A 19,737-nucleotide genomic window follows, 5' to 3' on the forward strand; every position below is an offset into this window, starting at 1 on the left:
GGAACGCTCTTCTGGAGGCTGTTATAGGGGAAAACACCCTCCAAAGATTCAAGACATAGTTGGACAAGTTCCTGCTAAACCGGAACGTACGCAGGTGAGATTGGACTCATTTAGAGCACTGGTCTTTGACCAAAGGGCCGCCACGTGAGTGGACTGCTGGGTACGATGGACCACTGATCTGACCCAACAGCGGCAATTCTTATGTTCTTATGTTCTAATATTATCGAAACTCTACCTATAAACAATAATCTTTGCATTGAATTGAGAAAAAGGCTCAAAACACCCAGTGAAAATTCCCTGTGTTGGAGTTAATTACTCAGAGACATAAAATCTTCCAATTCGATATCTGGACAAGAAGTTTTAGAAAAAAAAACTTGACAGTCCCAAATTAACATTTAGAAAATAACTATTTTTTTTTTAAAAGAAGATGAATCTCTGCCACCATAGGCAGAACGGAGGGTGGGTGGGGGCACAAGGGCCATGGCTTCCCCACAAATTGCTGGTAATATAACAGGGCCCAACAGTGATCCTGCAGGGAACGAAGAGGTATCTTGCTATTGGCCAGCATGCTCAGCTGTGGCCCCTCGCCACATCTGCTCCTTCCCACCACATATATACCTTTAATTTCTCATAAAAGCGCAGCGCCGTCCTGACATTGGCCCCGGTGTCTTCCCTCCACTGCGGCCCGTCCTAGCGGAAACAGGAATTTGTCAGAGAGGGCGTGCTGCAGTGGAGGGAAGATACTGGCACTGACATCAGGATGGCAGTTCACTTTTACAAGAAATTAAAGATATATACGTGGTGGGAAGGAGTTGAAGTCAGCGTGGGGACACGGCCAAGAAAGTCAACCAGCAGACACGCTGGCAGGTAGAAAGGCGCCTCTTCCACTGGAGTGACATTTCAGATTTGAGGGAGAGAGGGAGCATATAGGACTTGGGAGAGAGAGTGAGGGAAGGGAGAGGTGTTGGACTCAAATGAGGGCAGGAAGGAGAGATGTGAGGAAGGGATGGAGGGAGAGACACACATTGGGTCACAGGAGGGAGGGAAAGGGGTGCTTTGAGACAAGGAAGACAGGAAGGGAAAATGAACTAGGGACAAAAGAAGGAAAGAGGAAGGGGCATGAATTTGGGACACAGAAGGGATAAACGGGGCACAGACTTGGGATAAAGGCTGGAAGGAAGGAGAAATGGGGCACTAATTTGGGACATAGGATAGAGGGAGGGGGAAAGAGATTCTGAAGTGGGGGAGGGAATATAAATGGAGAATTGTTGAGCATGGGTATGAGTGAGAAGGAAAGGAAGAAAGAGAAGAATTGTTGGGCATAGTGAGGGAGACAATTGTTGGATATAGTGATGGGAGAGAAGTGAGGTAGAGAGAGATGAGAGGGAGAAATGTTGGACGTGGTGCTGAAGAGGTAACAGTGGAACAAATGAAAGGGATGTAAGAGGGAGGAATGCTGGACATATTGGTGGAGGGAATGGAAGAAGAGACGTTGCATGGAGCTAGAGAGGGGTGACAGAAGGATGAATGTTGGGCATGGTGCAGGTGGGCAGGGGTGAAAGATGCTGTACACAGTCTGGGGGATAATAGAGGGAGAAATGTTGGATGTGGCAATAGAGAGGGGTGGGAGAGATGCACCCTGTATTCCTCTCTCTCTCTCTTTTTCCCCACTCCCTTTGCAACAAGGGAGGGAATGAGAGAGAGATGGTGGACAGTGAGAGAGAGGGAGATGTTGCACATAGGGGTGGAGGAGAGAGGAAGAAATGCTGTGCAGTGGTGTGGAGGGGAAAAGGATGTTCTTTGTACAGTTTAATTTTGTGGTTACCATTGTGTATTGTTAAAAAGATTATATTGTATGTATATGAAAAAATGAATGGAAGAAATGGCATTTAGAATTAGTACTATTATTATGGAGGTGGGGTTTGGGGCGGGGCTGGGGAGGATTTTGGGCGGGGCTTAGGCAGGTCTGGGGCAGAGCTTTTGGGCCTATCCAAACAAAAAAGCGTTTTGCTGTCTATATCTGCCGCTAAGATTCTTCTTCTTCAAAAAAAGAGATGTTATTTTCTAAACGCTAACAATTTGTGACTGTTAGTATTTTTTTTAAACTTCTTGTCCAGATATTGACTTGGAGGTTCTTATGTCTGTGATTCAGTAGCACCAACACAGGGAGTTTTCCCTTAATGTCCCAAGGCTTTTCCTCCATTCGATTCAAAGATTATTGCTTATAGCTGGAATGTGGGTTGTGTTTTGATTATTTTGAGTACTTGACTTTCACTGGCCTTCTATTATACTCCAAAGTGGTTTTTCATGAGCTAATATTGCCATTAGAGTGTGGCCATTAAAATGTTTTAACAGAAACTGAGGAAATGAGCACTTAGCACCACCCATTTTCTGGGCAGAAAAGGCTCATGTGGTATTCCTGCATTAACTAGTTAGTGCGCAATAATATAGCTAAATAATTGATTAATGAAGGAACACCCTGAGTCCCTAGACCAGGGGTGTCCAACCTGTGGCCCGAGGGCCACATGGGGCCCCGTGAAGTATTTTGTGCGGCCCTGGTTGAGGGCGATGGAGTGTTTTCCTCTGCTGTCCCTGGGTGTTTACGGCTTGCCAGCTCCCTCCTCTGTCTTGCTGCAACGTTTGCGCATTTGTGCAGCCCCAGAAGCATTTTTTTCGGACAATGCGGCCCAGGGAAGTCAAAAGGTTGGACACCCCTGCCCTAGACAGACCCCCTTAAAAATATTTTTTTAATGTTGGTTAATTTGGCAGTTATAGCAGGAAGCCTGAGCAGGTCCCATGATATGCCATTTTAAGCTGTGCTAGATATGCATTAACGCCTAACACTGCTTAGTATATGAGGAGCCGCTGAAGAGTTCTCAGCCCAACCAACAAAGTTGGGGCAGTCTCCATCAAGGGCTATACACTTACGGCTCCTTTTACTAAGGTGCGCTAGCGTTTTTAGTGCACGCAGGAAATTACTGCACGCTACGCAGCTAGAACTAACGCCAGCTCAACGCTGGCCTTAAGGTCTAGCGAGCATGCGCTATTTCGTGCATTAAAGCCCTAATGCAGCTTAGTAAAAGGAGCCCTTAGCCCAGTGATTTTCCTTTTTTTTTCCCATTCTATCAGAAAAATATGGAATGAAAAAAGTGGAAAATTTCTGAACTAATACTAAGCTGCGCTAGCGGTTTTAGCGCACGATACAATGCCTCCACTGAGCTGGCGTTACTTTTTCCATGTAGCGGGGGGAGGGGGGTAGCGTTAAAAACACTACCGCAGCTTAGTACAAGGAGCCCCAAGTGTATAGCCCTTGATGGAGACTGCCCCAAATTTATTAGTTGGCCTGAGAACTTTTCAGTGACCCCTTAGATTGACTACTGATTTAAAAATAAGGTTTAAACTAGGACAGCTCTTTATAAATGGTGAGTAGTGGAAAAGGAGCAGTGATTGGTGCTGCTTTTTTTTTTTTTTTAAGTTCAGAACATTTTTTATTAAGTTTGAGCATTACAAATAGGCAAAAAGGTAATAACAAGAAAGAACCCATTTTTATTTTATATTGCAATTCAGAATGTTTTCCATTATTTATGAATTTTCTGGAGGGTGAGGATCTACTAATCATGATGTAAAATCAGAACAACCGTATAAAATTAGCTATCTCTCACACAAATGTTTAATATCTCTCGCACAAATGTTTAATATGTCTTTCTTCTGCTAAATGTGTTAACAGGAGAATATGTAAGTATAGAAAATGAAGCATGAAACATAAAAATTGTGCTGATATAACTCCATGAATAACTGAAAGTTACAGAAAGAAAATGTCCAAGGAGCATTGAAAGCACAACATGAATACAGCCAGCAGCTCATTAGAAGTACAGAGAGTGCCAGCATGCCTGGAAAGCCTTTGACAGGGGAATTTTTGCCAGCCAGCAATTTGTACTAATGTAGTATGTTCAACAGTATGTTCAATAAAAATGCCACTGAGCAATACAATAAATAAAATAAATATACAACTATACATGGATGTGTAGAATGTGCTCAGAAACACTCCCCTCCCCCCCTACATACACACACACACACCGGTCATCGTTCTGGACAAAGACTAATGGAACGGAGAACCATCATAGCTACATAATGTTCTCCATTATATGTATCTCATTACATCCTGGACATATATCAAAATTTATATAATGACGATAAGAATGAAGAAGAAATAAAACTACTTATATGAATGGATTGTACACTTATGCAGTTCTCCAGTTCCTTTGTTGCAAATAGATAACATATCCAATCTCTCAAGTCCAAACATCCAAACAGTGTCCGATCCCAAACATCAAATTGTGTCCACTGTATACTCACTCCTAATGTGTAAATCTCCCCAAAATGCCAAAAATGCATAGCAAAACGTATAAAGAAATGACCAGTGCTAAAATCCTGGAAAATACTTTAAATACAGGTCACTCCTCTACTCCAGCCGAGTTCAACACGTATGTTCAACAGCAACTTTCCTCAAAAGTTTCAGAGAGATATGCACCTGTGACCCTTTGTGTGAAATTCACTGCAGTGTCCACCAGGGTGCCCCACGGGCATGTCTGATGACATACCTTTGATACCAGTCTACTAAAAATGCTGGCCCTTCTACATCCCAATGGATTGCTTTGTGCATTTTGCATTTGGACATTTTGTTTTGCAAAAATTGTCAAAAAAGATAAACACACTAAGGGCGAATATTTCTAGAAAGGGTCATAAGTACATAAGTACATAAGTAGTCGCCTCCGCTGGGGCAGACCAGAGGTCCATCCCGCCCAGCGGTCCGCTCACGCGGCGGCCCATCAGGCATATTGCCTGAGCAGCGGTCCCTGACTAATTTTATACCTACCTCTACACTTATCTCTAAACCTTCCACTGCTCTTATCTGTACCCCTCAATCCCTTTGTCCTCCAGGAACCTATCCAGGAGGACAAAGCAAAATAAACTTTGCCAGAGAATGTGGTGAAATCAATTAGCTTAGCGGGATTTAAAAAAGGGTTGGATAATTTCCTAAACGAGAAGTCCATAGGTCATTATTGAGATGGCTTGGGGAAATTCACTGCTTATTCCGAGGATAAGCAGCATAAAATCTGTTTTATTATTTGGGATCTAGCTAGGTACTTGGGACCTGGGTTGGCCAATGTTGGAAACAGGATACTAGACTTGATGGACCTTCGGTCTGTCCCAGTTTGGCAATTCTTATGTTCTTACCTGCCCAGTTGCGGCAAGACCCAGATAACAGCAACAATCATGTCGCCAGTCGCGAAAGCCTAAAAGAACAGCTTTAATTCGGATAGAACGCTCAGTAGCTTAAATTCACTTGAACTTGCTTCAAAAGCAAATAAATTGGAACTGCAAGGGCAGAGAGTTGGTTTACTATCCAAGAGGGTAGTAAAATTGGAACAAATTGTGGGAACAAAAGAGGAAAAAGAACAAGGAACCGGCGTGGCTCACTGTAGCAGTGTAGGAAGCGATCAGAGACAAGAAGACTTCGTTTAAGGAATGGAAAAGGTCAAAAACGAATGAAAACTGGAAAAAGCACAAACATCATCAAAGCAGGTACCACAAGGTGGTAAGAAGGGCCAAAAGAGACTATGAGGAAAAAATAGCCAAGGAGGCGAAAAACTTCAAGCCGTTCTTTCGATATATTAAGGGGAAATGACCTGTGAAGGAAGCGGTGGAGCAGTTGGATGACAATGGAATAAAGGAAGTGCTAAAGGAGGACAAAGCCATCGCCGACAAACTGAACACATTTTTTGTGTCTGCTTTTACTGAAGAGGATATACACAACAAACTGTAAGCCGACAGGCTATACACAGGAAATGAGGACGGGAAACTGACAGGATTGATGGTCAGCCTAGAAGAGGTATGCAGGCAGATTGATAGGCTTAAAAATGATAAATCCCCGGGACCGCATGGCATCCATCCAAGGATAATCAAGGAACTGAAAGGGGGCTATAGCTGAACTGCTTCAGCTAATAGCCAATCTGTCGATCAAATTGGGAAGGATTCCAGAAGACTGGAAAGTGGTGAATGTCACGCCGATCTTCAAGAAAGGTTCAAGGGGTGATCCTGGAAACTACAGACTGGTGAGTCTGACCTCGATACCGGGAAAGATGGTAGAGGCGCTGATAAAGGACCACATCATTGATCACCTTCATGGACAAAATCTGATTAGGACCAGCCAGAATGGCTTCAGCAAGAGAAGATCTTGCTTGACGAACTTGCTGCACTTCTTCGAGGAAGTAAACAGGCAGATAGACAAGGGCAAGCCGGTCAACATCGTATATCTGGATTTTCAGAAGGCGTTCGACAAGGTCCCACATGAACAACTACTTCAAAAAATTGCGAGCCTTGGAATCGAGGGTGAAATACTCATGTGGATTAAAAACTGGTTGGCAGATAGGAAACAGAGTGGGGGTAAATTGACAATACTCGGACTGGAAAAGCGTCACGAGTGGAGTGCCGCAGGATTCAGTGCTTGGACCCGTGCTTTTCAACATATTTATAAACGAGCGAGTGAAGTGATTAAATTTGCAGACGATATGAAGTTATTCAGAGTGGTGAAGGATTGCGAAGACCTGCAACGTGACATAATCATGCTATAAAATGGGCTGCGACATGGCAAATGAGGTTTAACATGGATAAGTGTAAAGTGATGCATGTCGGTAACAAAAATCTTATATACAAATACAGGATGTCTGGTGCGGTACTCGGAGAGACCCCCAGGAAAGATACCTTGGAGTACTGGTCGACAAGTTGATGAAGCCATCTGCGCAATGCGCGGCGCCTGTGAAAAGGGTGAACAGAATGTTAGGAATGATTAAGAAGGGGATCACAAGCAGATCAGAGCAGGTTATCATGCCGCTGTACAGGGCCAAGGTATGCCTCCACCTGGAATACTGCATCCAGCACTGGTCGCCGTACATGAAGAAGGACACGGTACTAATCGAAAGGGTCCAGAGAAGTGCGACTAAAATGGTTAAGGGGCTGGAGGAGTTGCCGTACAGTGAGGGATTAGAGAAACTGGGCCTTTTCTCACTTGAAAAGAGGAGACTGAGAGGGGACATGATCGAAACATTCAAGATAATGAAGGGTATAGACTTAGTAAATAAAGACAGGTTGTTCACCCGCTCCAAGGTAGGGAGAACGAGAGGGCACTCTATAAAGTTAAAAGAGGATAGATTCCATACAAACGTAAGGAAGTTCTTCTTCACTCAGAGAGTGGTAGAAAACTGGAACGCTCTTCCGGAGGCTATTATAGGGGAAAACACCCTCCAGGGATTCAAGATAAAGTTAGACAAGTTCCTGCTGAACCAGAATGCACGCAGGTAAAGCTAGTCTCAGTTAGGGCACTGGTCTTTGAACTAAGGGCCACCTCATGAGCGGACTGCTGGACACGATGGACCACTGGTCTGACCTAGCAGTGGTAAATCTTATGTTCTTAACAGCATAGTGATTTTATATCTCCTATTGCTCAGGAGAGAGTGTCTGCACAGAGAAGGATTGAAACTATGAAAAATAAGTTGAGCTATCTACATTTAATATTGGTGAACTTTCCTAAAGTTCCATTTGAATTACCAAGAGACACTTTGAGTTATTTCCTCCCCTTGCTAAATGTTACTTCCTGCCAATTAGATCTGGGCAGGTAGGTAGTGAAACAGTTAACATCTCTGAAGATGGTCTCTATGTTTCAGCTAGCCTAGAGCGATCTAGTGATCAAGAGACTAATAGAGCTACTTTATTAGTGACTTTTGATTATGAGAAAGATAAAGATCATATGTTTACTTTGTACATCCATTATCCTACTGCTTTATTTCTTGGTCAGAAATTATGAGTTTTTCCTGATTTATGTAAAGTTACACAAGATAAAAGAAAAAAAAAAAAATCCTAGCAATTGCCCAAGAGGCATGTGGTCTGGGAAAACAGGTTTTTGTTAAATTTCCTTGTAAATGTATGGTGACTTGGGAAACATATACTGTAGATATGTTTTGTTTTTGTTTTTTTTGCATCTGTTACAATTTTCAAGATTACTGGTAAATATCTGACATATTTCTCCAAAACGAAAAACAGAAAACTCTAGTGAGCACAAAAGAAGGCTCAAATTGGTTTGGATTAATTTCCAGTTTAAAAAATTCATGGATCTCTAGAAATGAATATAATTCACAAAGGAAACCTCTTGGAATGCCAGATGCTCAATAAACCAATGCTGAGGTCCAAACAATTATGAAAGAAGTCTGCAAATATTCAAATGCTTGAAGTTCATCAAATTAGTTTGGGAGACATCTAAGATGTATAATATCTGTTATGCGAAGGTCACGGCAGAGTATCACATACCCCCCTCCTTTACAAAGGCATTTTTAGCGCCGGCTGCCATGGTAGCAGCTCCGACGCTCATAGCATTCCTATGAGTGTCCGAGCTCTTACCGCAGCAGCCAGCACTAGAAACGCTAGTGTGGCTTTGTAAAGGAGGGGGATAATTACTAGCACCATTTCCACATTTACCTCACTGTGCATTGCACTGACATTAGGAGGTCCTTTTACTAAGGTGCACTAACAAATTTAGCTAATGAATTAGAGTGCATTAAGGGTTAGATTCTGCAAACAGTGCATACATCTACTGCTGCCTTAAAAACACTGATTGCACATCAATCATGCTACAGTGCCATTTGCACAATCATGCCTACTGTTAAACATAGGTGCCAGTAATGCTGACCAGGTTTTTAAAGGCCTATATTCCTGTCGGTGGGGGGAATAAAGTGCTCACTTTGGGTACGGAGACAAGGCCATCCACCGCCCCGTAGAGCAGTGAATGGCCTTGTCTCCGCAGTTAAGGGAGGGAACACACGTGGTCACCAATCGCGTGTGGCCCCCCTCCCTCCTTCCTACCTACCGGCCACATCTATCTCCCTCCCTCCCCCTTACCTTTATGGTGCATTTTGTAATTTGTTCAAGCTGCCAGAGCCTGCCTAAAGTCACATGTGTCTATGGGTGGAAGCTTCTCCTCTGACGCAACCGGAAGTTGCATCAGAGGAGAAGCTTCTGCCCACAGATACACACGACTTCAGGCAGGCTCCAGCAGCTTAAACAAATTACACTGTAAAGTAAAATGTGCCACAAAGTTAAGAGGGAGGGAGATGCTCGGACCACACAAGGGGTGCTGAAGGGCGGTGGAAAGGAACAGATGCTGAAGGGGGTGGCGAGAGGAAAGGGTGGTGGTGGAAAGGAACAGATGCTGAAGGGGGTGGAGAAGAACAGATGTTAAAGGGAAATGTGGAAGAGAAAGTTGGGAGAAGACACTGAAGGGAAATGGGGAAGAGAGAGTGGGGAGAAGACGCTGAAGGGAAATGGGGAAGAGAGAGTGGGGAAAAGACGCTGATGGGAAATAGGGAAGAGAGAGTGGAGAGAAGATGCTGAAGTGAAATGGGGAACAGAGAGTGGAGAGAAGACGCTGGAAGGGAAATGGGGAAGAGAGAGTGGGGAGAAGACACTGAAGGGAAATGGGGAACAGAGAGTGGAGAGAAGATGCTGGAAGGGAAGAAGACAGATATGCCAGACTATGGGGGGAACAGAGGGAAGAATATGGGTGCCAGATCAATTGGGGGGCGATGGAGGGAGAGATTGAAAAGAGAGGTATAGTAAAAGAGCAAATGGAAGACACAGAGAGAAAGCAGACAGTTGATAGAAGGAATTGAATGAGAAGATGAGGAAAGCAGAAACCAGACAAAAATGGTAGAAAAAAACATTTATATTTCTTTTCTTTTTTTTTTTTTTTGCTTTAGGATAAATAGTATATTAGTTGTGTTGATAAAAATTTATAAACAAAGCCCTGCCAGCTGAACATCTCTTCCTCTAGTTCAGCAGCCAGAACTTTGATTTATAAGGAAGGAATAAGCTATATATTACAGTATTGAGGCTTGTATGGATGCTGCAGGGACAGTATGTTTATATTTATTTAAAATTTGATATACTGCTTCTGCATTTTACTGACCTAAGCGGTTTATAATGTATCAAACTAAAATGAAATTAAGTACTTGAGAAAAACTAGATAGTTGTGGGGATGGGGCGGGGACAGTGTTCATGGGGACGGGGCGATGATAGGGACAATGGTCGCTGCGTTTCAAATTCATTTTCTCTTCCTTCTTGCTTTATTTTTCTTAACTCTCTCCTCCCCTTTCTCTCTCTCCCTCTCTGTCTTTCCCCTCTGTCTCTTCCTTTCTCTCTCTCTCTCTCTCTCTCTCCCTCCTCTCTCTCCCTTATTCCCTACTATTCTTCCACTGCTTCAGACCTGCCTAGCCATTTCTGCTCCAGGCACCTTGACTTACAGTGTTCATTGTGGCAACGGCAGAGAGGCATCAACAGTGCTGTTGAGGGCAGGAATCACCACCACTGTGATGGTGGCAATTGCAAAGGAGCATTGTTTGAACTGTAGGAAACTCGGGGCCCTGCATCTAAGTAGCTCATGATTAGAAAATCAATGTAGTTGACCTGCTTCAAAATAGCAAATAACACGGGGACAAGTTTTCCCCATCCCCGCGGGAACTCATTTTCCTGACCCGTCCCTGCAAGCATAGGCGTCAGAAAGGGGGAGGCTGCAGGGGCTATGGCCTCCCAAATATTGGTGCTCTCGTGTGGTGCCCACCCTCCCACTCGCTTCCTGGTGTTCTAAATTAAATCTTCAGGCAGCTACCTGCACTTCATTCTACTTCTGGGGCAGATCAGTTTGCTGATGCTGCGCAGTGGCTGCCTGAATACTTACAATTACAACGCCGGGAAAAGGTGGGTAGGGAATCAGGAGCTGGGAAGAGGCTGTGCCTGCGCTGTAGGGTTCAACCGGGGCTAGGGCGGAGCTCCTGGGCCCCCACAAACTATGCAGCGTTCCGACGTCTCAGCCTGCAAGTTCTTTTCCTTTCCCTGCCACGTGCCTGCAAGCTCTGTCCTCATCTGCACAAGCCTCAAACACTTTAAAATCATAAGTAGCAACATTCTAGAGCTCAGATTGTGATGTCATAATGCCTCATTCCACCAGTGCCTAAGCTCTGTCCTCATCTGCACAAGCCTCAAACACTTTAAAATCATAAGTAGCAACATTCTAGAGCTCAGATTGTGATGTCATAATGCCTCATTCCACCAGTGCCTAAGCTCTGTCCTCATCTGCACAAGCCTCAAACACTTTAAAATCATAAGTGTTCAAGGCTTGTACGGTTAAGGCACATCTCACAGGAATGGGGCTGGGACAGGAACAATGACAAAATTTGTGAGGGCGGGATGGGAAAATTGAGTTCCTTCAGGGATGGGGACAAATTTGTCCCCATGTCATTCTCTACTTCAAAACAACATTTGAATAGTGTTTCTCCTTTAGCTGTGCTATTACACACCGAAAGGAGACTGTTTGGAAAGTTGATTTCAACTGCTACTTTATGAATGAATGATGAGAAAAAAAAATGCTTCCTTTCCCCAAGAAAAAAAAAAAATAGCATGTTTGTGAAGGATATTTTCTCCAAAGAAGGCGTTTAATGCTGGTAAATGCCTTGACCCTCGGTCACTGTTGCTGAAACAGCAGCCCCGGTTAAGGAAACGCCACACTTTGACTGAAGAGGGAAGAATTCAAGGACACAGAGTGCTCAAGCTTCTACCCTCTCTGACCTCAAGCCAGAAAAAGAGCAATGTTAACCCAGGGTCTCCTTCATGCCTTGGACTACTATTCAAGAGTCTGCTCTATGAACTTAATGAACGGAAAAGCCTTGTTTATAAAAGCAACAGCCCATCAAGAGTATAAACAATAGATGGGAAGAAGACGAACAAAAGAGAAAGGAAGCTGGCTCAGAGAGATCCGTAACACCCTTTAGCAACAAGTATTAGAGCTACTTACGCTTTTTCCAGAAATGCGTCCCTGGACATGTTCTGTGCCAAAAGGTTTGTTGCCAGACTGAAAATCTCATCTGCCCATTCCTAAGTAAAAAAAAATAAATAATAATAAATAATGAAACATGCTTCAGCTTCATTCACATCAGCACAAAAGCTGTTTCTTTCAGTCCTTTCTTATACACTAGAGCAGTGTCTCACAAACATTTTGAAGCCACGGCACACAAAATGGGGCCGCTTATGGAGAACGCAGATGTTGGCACGATGACATCATCTACACAGGCATGGAGGCCCTCCAGATGGGGCCCTGAGCTTGCTATTACTACACCAGTGTGGAGGGGGGGGGGGGAAAGAGAGGAGGAGAGGTACTGGCTGACTACCTACAGGACGTGCTTCTCACCGTGAGAAGCATGTCCTGTAGGCAGTCAGTCGGTGCTTCTCTCTCCTCTATGGTGTCTTGTGGCACACCCGGAATCTCACCGCAGCATACTATTGTGCCATGACACACAGTTTGTGATACACTGGACTACAGGTTCCTAACCCAGTCCTCGGGACACACTCGGCCAGTAGGGTCATCAGGATATCTATAATGAATATGCATGAAATGAATTTCTATGCACTACACTTCTCCCTCGGTATTCGCGGGGGTTAAGGGAAGAGCAGGACCGCGAAGTGTGAAAAATTGCGAATAACTTTGTGCCAGCTCTGATCCACCCCTGGACCTTACCTGGTAGTCTAGCGGGCTTTCAGGGCAGGAGCGATCTTCCTACGCACCTGCCCCGTGCACATCACCAATAGGAAATGGCTGCCGTGAGCTCCCGTAGTCTCTCGAGACTACGACGGGAGCTCACGGCAGCCCTTTCCTATTGGCGATCTGCACGGGGCAGGAGCATAGGAAGATCGCTCCTGCCCTGAAAGCCTGCTAGACCACCAGGTAAGGCCGGGATGCCGGGGGGAAGGCGGGAGAGAGATGGGGAAGGTCTGAAATAAAGTTGTTGGTTTTTTTTGTTCACCTTAAAAAAAAAAATCACAAATAACCGAATCCGTGGATGCTGAAACCGCGGATTCCGAGGGGGAAGTGTACCTCCTTTGTATGCAAATCTATCTAATGTATATTCATTGTGGGCAGCCTGAATATCTTACCGACTAGGTGTGTCCTCAGGACTGGGTTGAGAACCTATGCTTTAGACAAATGATTTCAGAAGATCCTTTTATAGAAAAATCACAGGATACAGAGCTCTGCACCCAATCTTTTTTTTTTTTTTTTTTTTTAACTATTATCTATTTGCTACAATTGCTTTAAGAGGTTTCTGAAGAGGGTTCATATTTTAAGGTCATATAGGCATTCCTCCTATGTTTGTTACTGCAAAATTTGGTGCTGGGATAAATTAATGCAAAGCATGATTCTATAAAAGGGGCATGCCTGCCGATTCCCTCACCCAACTTTAGGCGCCAGATTTACACCTATAGAAACCTGGTGTAAATGCTGGTGCCTGAGTTAGGTATGCTGAGGCCATATTCTATAACCACACAAACACACAACTTTGCAGAATGTCCTTGACACACCCGTGGCCACACCTTTTTTGCATTACATGCTAGTAGAGTTATCTGCCATGCATTATAGCATAGCACAGTCAGATGCATATGCAAGTGTTAATGAATGCAAACTATTGTCAATAATTGGTTGTTAGTACCCAAATATTGATAGTTAAGAACTCATTATCAATTAATTTGCACATGCTTCTTATTAGGTGTGCACACAAATTTGGGCGTGCAAATCTAGGCACTATATATAGAATATGGGGTTTAGCCTTTCATTGCAGTTACTTTAAAGCAACAATAAATAAATTACAAAATAAAAATCCTGGTCCTGATAATCAGACCACGGGAGGCAACCTGGCTACCTCCTGCAGTCAGCGGTGATCCCAGATATTCAGTGCCAGGGCTGTATTCAGCCACCAGCGTTAAATTTCTAGGGTACGGTTTGCTGCCGTGGACTTAACCTGCCAAGCCAATATTCAGTGGCTGGCCAGCTAAGGCCAAAGATAGACCTGTCTTTTAGACCCACATACTTTAACTGGTGATCAGCTGAATATTGGCAGTGACTGCCTCTGTTGCGTGACACAGCCAGTGACCAGCCTATCCACCAACCTAGATATTCAGCGGAAGATAGCTAGCTGTCTCCCACTGAATATCATTGGATAGCCAGCTATGTGCACGCGCATTTGGTCTGGCTAGGAACCGCTCCTGGCTGGCCAGATAGCACTGAATCTTGACCAGCCTATATTTTCAGAAGTACCTTTCCAGAAGTAAAGAAATGCAGGAAGTCTTTTTAAGAGCAAGGCTTCTAAGGATTTAGAACAAGGCTGCATTGATTTAGGTCCTTTGGCTCGGAAACGTAATTTGTATAAACAGTTCAATCAATTCCTCCAGATATTAAACATTGATTACTGTAGAAAAAATGATGGACTCATTTGTTAGACAAACCCTTAGTCCATCAAGCTAGGACAACTGGTTCTGGAAAAGAAAGTCCTATATTTGTTATTCAGAGTTAGAGAATGTCTTCTACTGAGACAGTCCCAATACCAGAAAAAGCTGTTGTCCACAGCATTCTAATGTGGTTCCAAGGAAATCTAGCATGAATTTCTATGAATTTACATTTTCCTATGTGCAAATATCTAACAGATTTTTTCCAGCAGGTCTCCTCCAAGATCTGCAAATGCAGTCAAACTAATCAGGCAGAAATCCTTTGAATGTTCCCTTTCCTCATGGCTCCATCTATCTGTTCTTGCAATTCTCTAGAGATGCATATCAAATAAATCAACTTTTTGAAGTAAGAATTGGAACATCTTGAACAATTATTTCATTTGGCTTTGATCACTTTCTAAATTCTTTTAATTTATAGCATAATACAAGGTCATGCATTTGGGCTGCAAAAACCTGAAGGAACAGTACAATTTAGGGGCTGAAGCCTTCCCTCTGACTTTGGAACTGCTAAGAAAGCAAATAGAATGTTAGGAATTATCAGGAAAGGAATGGAAAACAAAGATGAAAATTTTATAATGATCTTGTATGACTCTATGGTACAGCCACACCTCAAATACTGTATGCAGTTCTGGCCACCATATCTCAAAAAAGATATAGCACAATTAGAAAAGGTACAGAGAAGGGCGACAAAATGATAAAAGGGATGGGACAACTTCCCTATGAGGAAAGGCTAAAGCGCCTAGGGCACTTTAGCTTAGATAAGAGACAGCAAAGGGGTGCTATGAAAGAGGTCTATAAATACTGAGAGGAGTGGAAAGGGTAGATGTGAATCACTTCTTCACTCTTTCCAAAAATACTAGGACTAGGGGACATGCGATGAAGCTACTAAGTAGTGGATTTTAAATAAACCGAAGAAAATATTTCTTCACACAACGTGTAATTAAACTTTGGAATTCATTGCTGAAGAATGTGGTAAAATCAGTTAGTTTAGCGGGGTTTTAAAAAGGTTTGGATAATTTCCTAAAAGAGAAGTCTAAGGGCCATATTGAGATGGCTTGGGGAAATCCACTGCTTATTCCAAGAATAAGCAGAAAAAAAAATCTGTTTTACTACTTGATCTAGTTAGGTTCTTGGGACCTAGGTTAGCCACTGTTGGAAACAAGATATTGGGCTTGATGGACCTTCAATCTGTCCTTCTATGGCAATTTTTATGTTATTGTGCCTAATATTCAACCAGTGGTAGGCACTACTTTGACTATGTGCTGCCAGCATTAAAATCAAATATTCAATTCCAGGCCATTTCTGGTGACCAGCATTGAATATCTGGGTTTTTCAATGCTGGCTAGCACACAGTGGCGTACCTAGGGTATGTGGCACCCGGGGCCCATCATTTTTTGACACCCCCCCCCCATGTAAAAATTTTTTTTTTTTTTGCAATAACCATGAAATGGAATAAATGGTCAGAATAGAAACAGGCAGTGAAAATTTTCTTTTATTGAACCTCATATATGTAACCATTATTCCAAACATAACAAAACATAAATTATGTCTAAATTGTCATGACATTAGAAGTACATATGGAGTAGTTGCAGGCAGTGGCGTACTTAGGGTATGTGGCACCCAGGGCCCATCATTTTTTGACACCCCCCCCATCTATATGAAAAATATGATTTTTAGTACCAATCTACATATCGCACCACAAGAGTGTACCTAGGAAAAGGCTGCATCTTAAACACTGCAGTGAGCACTAGAACACCAACACATACATTGTAAAACTAAACAAGCCAGATCCCGCACAGTCAATTGGTCCTGTAGTCAATGCCAACTGAAAACTATGTCTTTTTCATACACACAGAACAGAGATACACCCTCGCCCAAAATGGAATAATCACAAACTAAAAATAGAAATATGTAGACAAAAGTTAAACTGATCCGCCAAGAAACCAGACCCTGGATACAATGCAACACCACAAAAAACAGTAACACATGTCCTCTAAAACAGTGCAAAATATAAAGACAGTAGATGTAAATTTGAAAAAACTGATACATAACAATCACCACTTTATAAATTAACAAATAAAAATAAAACAAATAATGAGATATAAAAAAATACAATTTTATTGGACTAATCCCCGTAAGCTCGGTCCCCATCCCCGCAAACCACCTGATTCCATCCACACAAGCCTTGAATTGTTTATATTAAAGTATAAAAAGAAACAATATTCTGTACAATTGTCAATTTATAAATCAGCGTCTTCTCCCCACTCTCTTCCCCATTTCCCTTCAGCATCATCAGCCCACTCTCTCTCCACTTTCCTTCAGCGCACGCACATAAAAACAAACAAGTAATTTTATATCATTTTCATTCTATTCATTCATAGAAATTAAAGTCTAGATAATGCCAGTCACATAACAAAACATGATTTTACAAAAATAATTCCCTGCAGTCAAGCCTGCAAGGATTATTAGATGTCTTTCAGCAGTTCCCCTCCCTCCCTCCCCCTTACCTTTGTGGCCAAGTCAAAATGATCTACCAACAATAAAATTTTAAAAACACAAAGCACGCTGTACGCAGAGAAAATGTTAATTATCATTTATATTCCGCGGGTTTTCAAAGAGGTCAAGGCAGATGACTTTATGCAATGTCACCTCAGTAACAACTATACAAAAATAGACAAATATTCCCCCTCCCTTTTTACTAAACTGCGATAGCGGTTTTTAGCGTAGGGAGCTGCGCTGAATGCCCCACGCTGCTCTCGACGCTCATAGGCTCCCTGCGCTAAAAAACTCTATTGCGGTTTAGTAAAAGGGGGCCATAGTGCAAAATATAGACAGCAGATATAAATTTTCAAAACGGACACATTTTGATCACTAAGTTGAAAATAAAATCATTTTTCCTACTTTTTTGTCTGGTGATTTCATGAGTCTCTGGTCCTTCTTCTGATCCTTCTTCTTTCTCTCTCCCCCTGGCTCCCCTCTTTATTTCTGCCTTTCTTTCTCTCTCCTCCTGGCCCCCCTCTTTCTTTCTGCCTTTCTTTCTCTCCCCCTTGACCCCCCTCTTTATTTCTGCCTTTCTTTCTCTCCCCTTGGTCCCCCTCTTTCTTTCTGCCTTTCTTTCTCTCTCCCCCTGGCCCTCCTCTTTCTTTCTGCCTTTCTTTCTCTCCCCCTTGACCCCCTCTTTATTTCTGCCTTTCTTTCTCTCCCCTTGGTCCCCCTCTTTATTTCTGCCTTTCTTTCTCTCCCCTTGGTCCCCCTCTTTCTTTCTGCCTTTCTTTCTCTCTCCCCCTGGCCCCCCCTCTTTATTTTTTCCTTTCTTTCTCTCTCCCCCTAGCCTGCACAAAGCCATCGTGCCGATTTCTCCACTTCCACGATTCTTTCCCTACCCTCACCCCCAAGCCAGCAGCCGATTTCTCCCTGCTCCTTCCCCGATGTCCTGATGTCCTGAACTTCATCGGGCAGCAGCAGCATTCACAATTCACTGATGTTGCCCGCTTCAGGCCTTCCTCTCTGTCGGGTCCTGTCTTCATGAAAACTGGAAGTAGGCAGGACCCGGCAGAGAACAAGGCCTGAAGCCGGCAACAGCAGCGAATTGTAAACGCTGCTGCTGCCCGAAGAAGGTAATGGAGCACCGAGGCAGTCCGCTTCTCCCCCCTCCCAGCCGAACCCCCGCTGACCCTCCTATCTCCCCCCCCCCCCGTGAACCTTTCCGACCTTCCCAGCGAGAGCAGCAAACCTCCTTCGCGGCTTTCTCCTCCCTCTGCCGCGTTACTGATGACGTCATCAGTGATGCGGCAGAGGGAGGATAAAGCCAACGCTACTGGAGGGAGGTTTGCTGCTTTCGCTGGGAGGGTCAGAAAGGTTCACTTGGGGGGGGGGAGAGATAGGATGGTCAGCGGGGTTTCGGCTGGGAGGGGGGAGAAGCGGTCTGCCTTGGTGCTCCAAGGCCTGGCGCCATTACCTTTTTCGATAATGGCGCCGATGATGCTTTCGCTGGGAGGGTAGGAGCGCGATAGGGACCGGGCCAGCTGTGCACCCCCCCCCTAAGGCGGCACCCGGGATGGACCTCCCCCTCGCCCCCCTTGGTACGCTACTGCCCTGGGGAAACAGCCTGCAACAAGATCGCGCGATGCCAGAGATTTCTGCCTGCTTCGGCTGTTTCCTCCGCCGCGGTCCCGCCCCTCCTCTGACATCAGAGGAGGGGCAGGACCGTGGCGGAGGAAACAGTCGAAGCAGGCAAAGATCTCTGGCATCGCGATCTTGCTGCAGGCTGTTTCCAGACGCGACACCCGGCGCAGGGGGGGGTAACTGGACCGGACCGGGAGCACCCCCTCAGGGCTTGGTACCCGGGGCGGACCTCCCCCCCCGTCCCCCCCCCCTTGGTACGCCACTGCTAGCACATAGTCAGTTAAGGCAATATTCAGACTTAACCAGCTATGGCTTAGTGGGCAAAGATAGGCCTGCTTTTTATGCAACCATATTTACCTGCTAAGCCTTGCCACTTAAGCTGGGACTTAGGTGGAGATTCCCCAAGAAGCTCTCAACATCGCTGGTTTGTTTTTCAGCACTAGCCAGGCATTTTCAACAGCGATAACTGATTAAATGCCACTGAAAATACACGGTTAGCTGCCAAGATATGAGTTAACTAGTCAGTGGCTGACCTCGCCTGATAGCTCACACTGAATATAGGCTGACATATAGCCATGTACTAATGTACAAGGAAAGCTGTTGGTCTGAAAGAAGAAAGACAACCGTTCTTAAACAAGATACCCCGAGGCAGCAGTTAAAAATTTCTTTGAACAAGATACCCCGAGGCAGTGGTTAAAAAATTTATTTGAACCGCGAAACAATGGCCACGTTGGGTGATTAATGAAGCAGCTCAGACACAACACTACTGGTTAGCTGTGAAAGAAGCGGCTGGGAACAGTCGCAATTTGAAAATATCTAGGAAATCACTGAAAAACTGAATGTGTCAGATAAGTACTGATTTCAATGGAATTTTCGGATGACGGTTAAAGTCTAAGACTATATATGCTTCTATAAGTGTTTCTCAAATGAGCTATCACAAGACTTGAACATATGAATGAGTTGTAAGCCTCCCAGAGAAAAAGAATAAAAAATAACAATGGATTGAAAGATCGGGATTTTTTATAACAGAAGAAATAGGAAAGTTTTTTTAATTTTTAAATTTACGAAGTGAAAAAGATAATTTATTTAGAAAAAGAGAGAGAAAAATTAAAAATATAAAAAAAAATTAATTTCAATGGGTGGCTGGTGGTTAAAAGGCCAATGATTAAAACTGTGAGCGACCATAACATTGGAGTTTAACACCTTCTAGTGGAGATGCTCAAAGTCTGAGGC

At 43.9% G+C, this 19,737-nt stretch overlaps 1 protein-coding gene across 11 annotated transcripts in view; it reads right to left on the minus strand.

Annotated features, from left to right (window-relative positions):
• The window catches only part of PLCB1 (phospholipase C beta 1), a 1,208,816-nt gene that overhangs the window by 553,742 nt on the left and 635,337 nt on the right, over positions 1-19,737 (minus strand). For all 11 annotated transcript variants that reach the window (XM_033937380.1, XM_033937379.1, XM_033937383.1 and 8 more), the window contains one exon: positions 11,900-11,979. In XM_033937380.1, coding sequence (XP_033793271.1) covers positions 11,900-11,979 — 80 coding nt within the window. The remainder of the gene's footprint in view (positions 1-11,899; positions 11,980-19,737) is intronic.

The sequence above is a fragment of the Geotrypetes seraphini genome, chromosome 3 (genome assembly GCF_902459505.1).
Source record: "Geotrypetes seraphini chromosome 3, aGeoSer1.1, whole genome shotgun sequence".
NCBI classification, from domain to species: domain Eukaryota; kingdom Metazoa; phylum Chordata; class Amphibia; order Gymnophiona; family Dermophiidae; genus Geotrypetes; species Geotrypetes seraphini.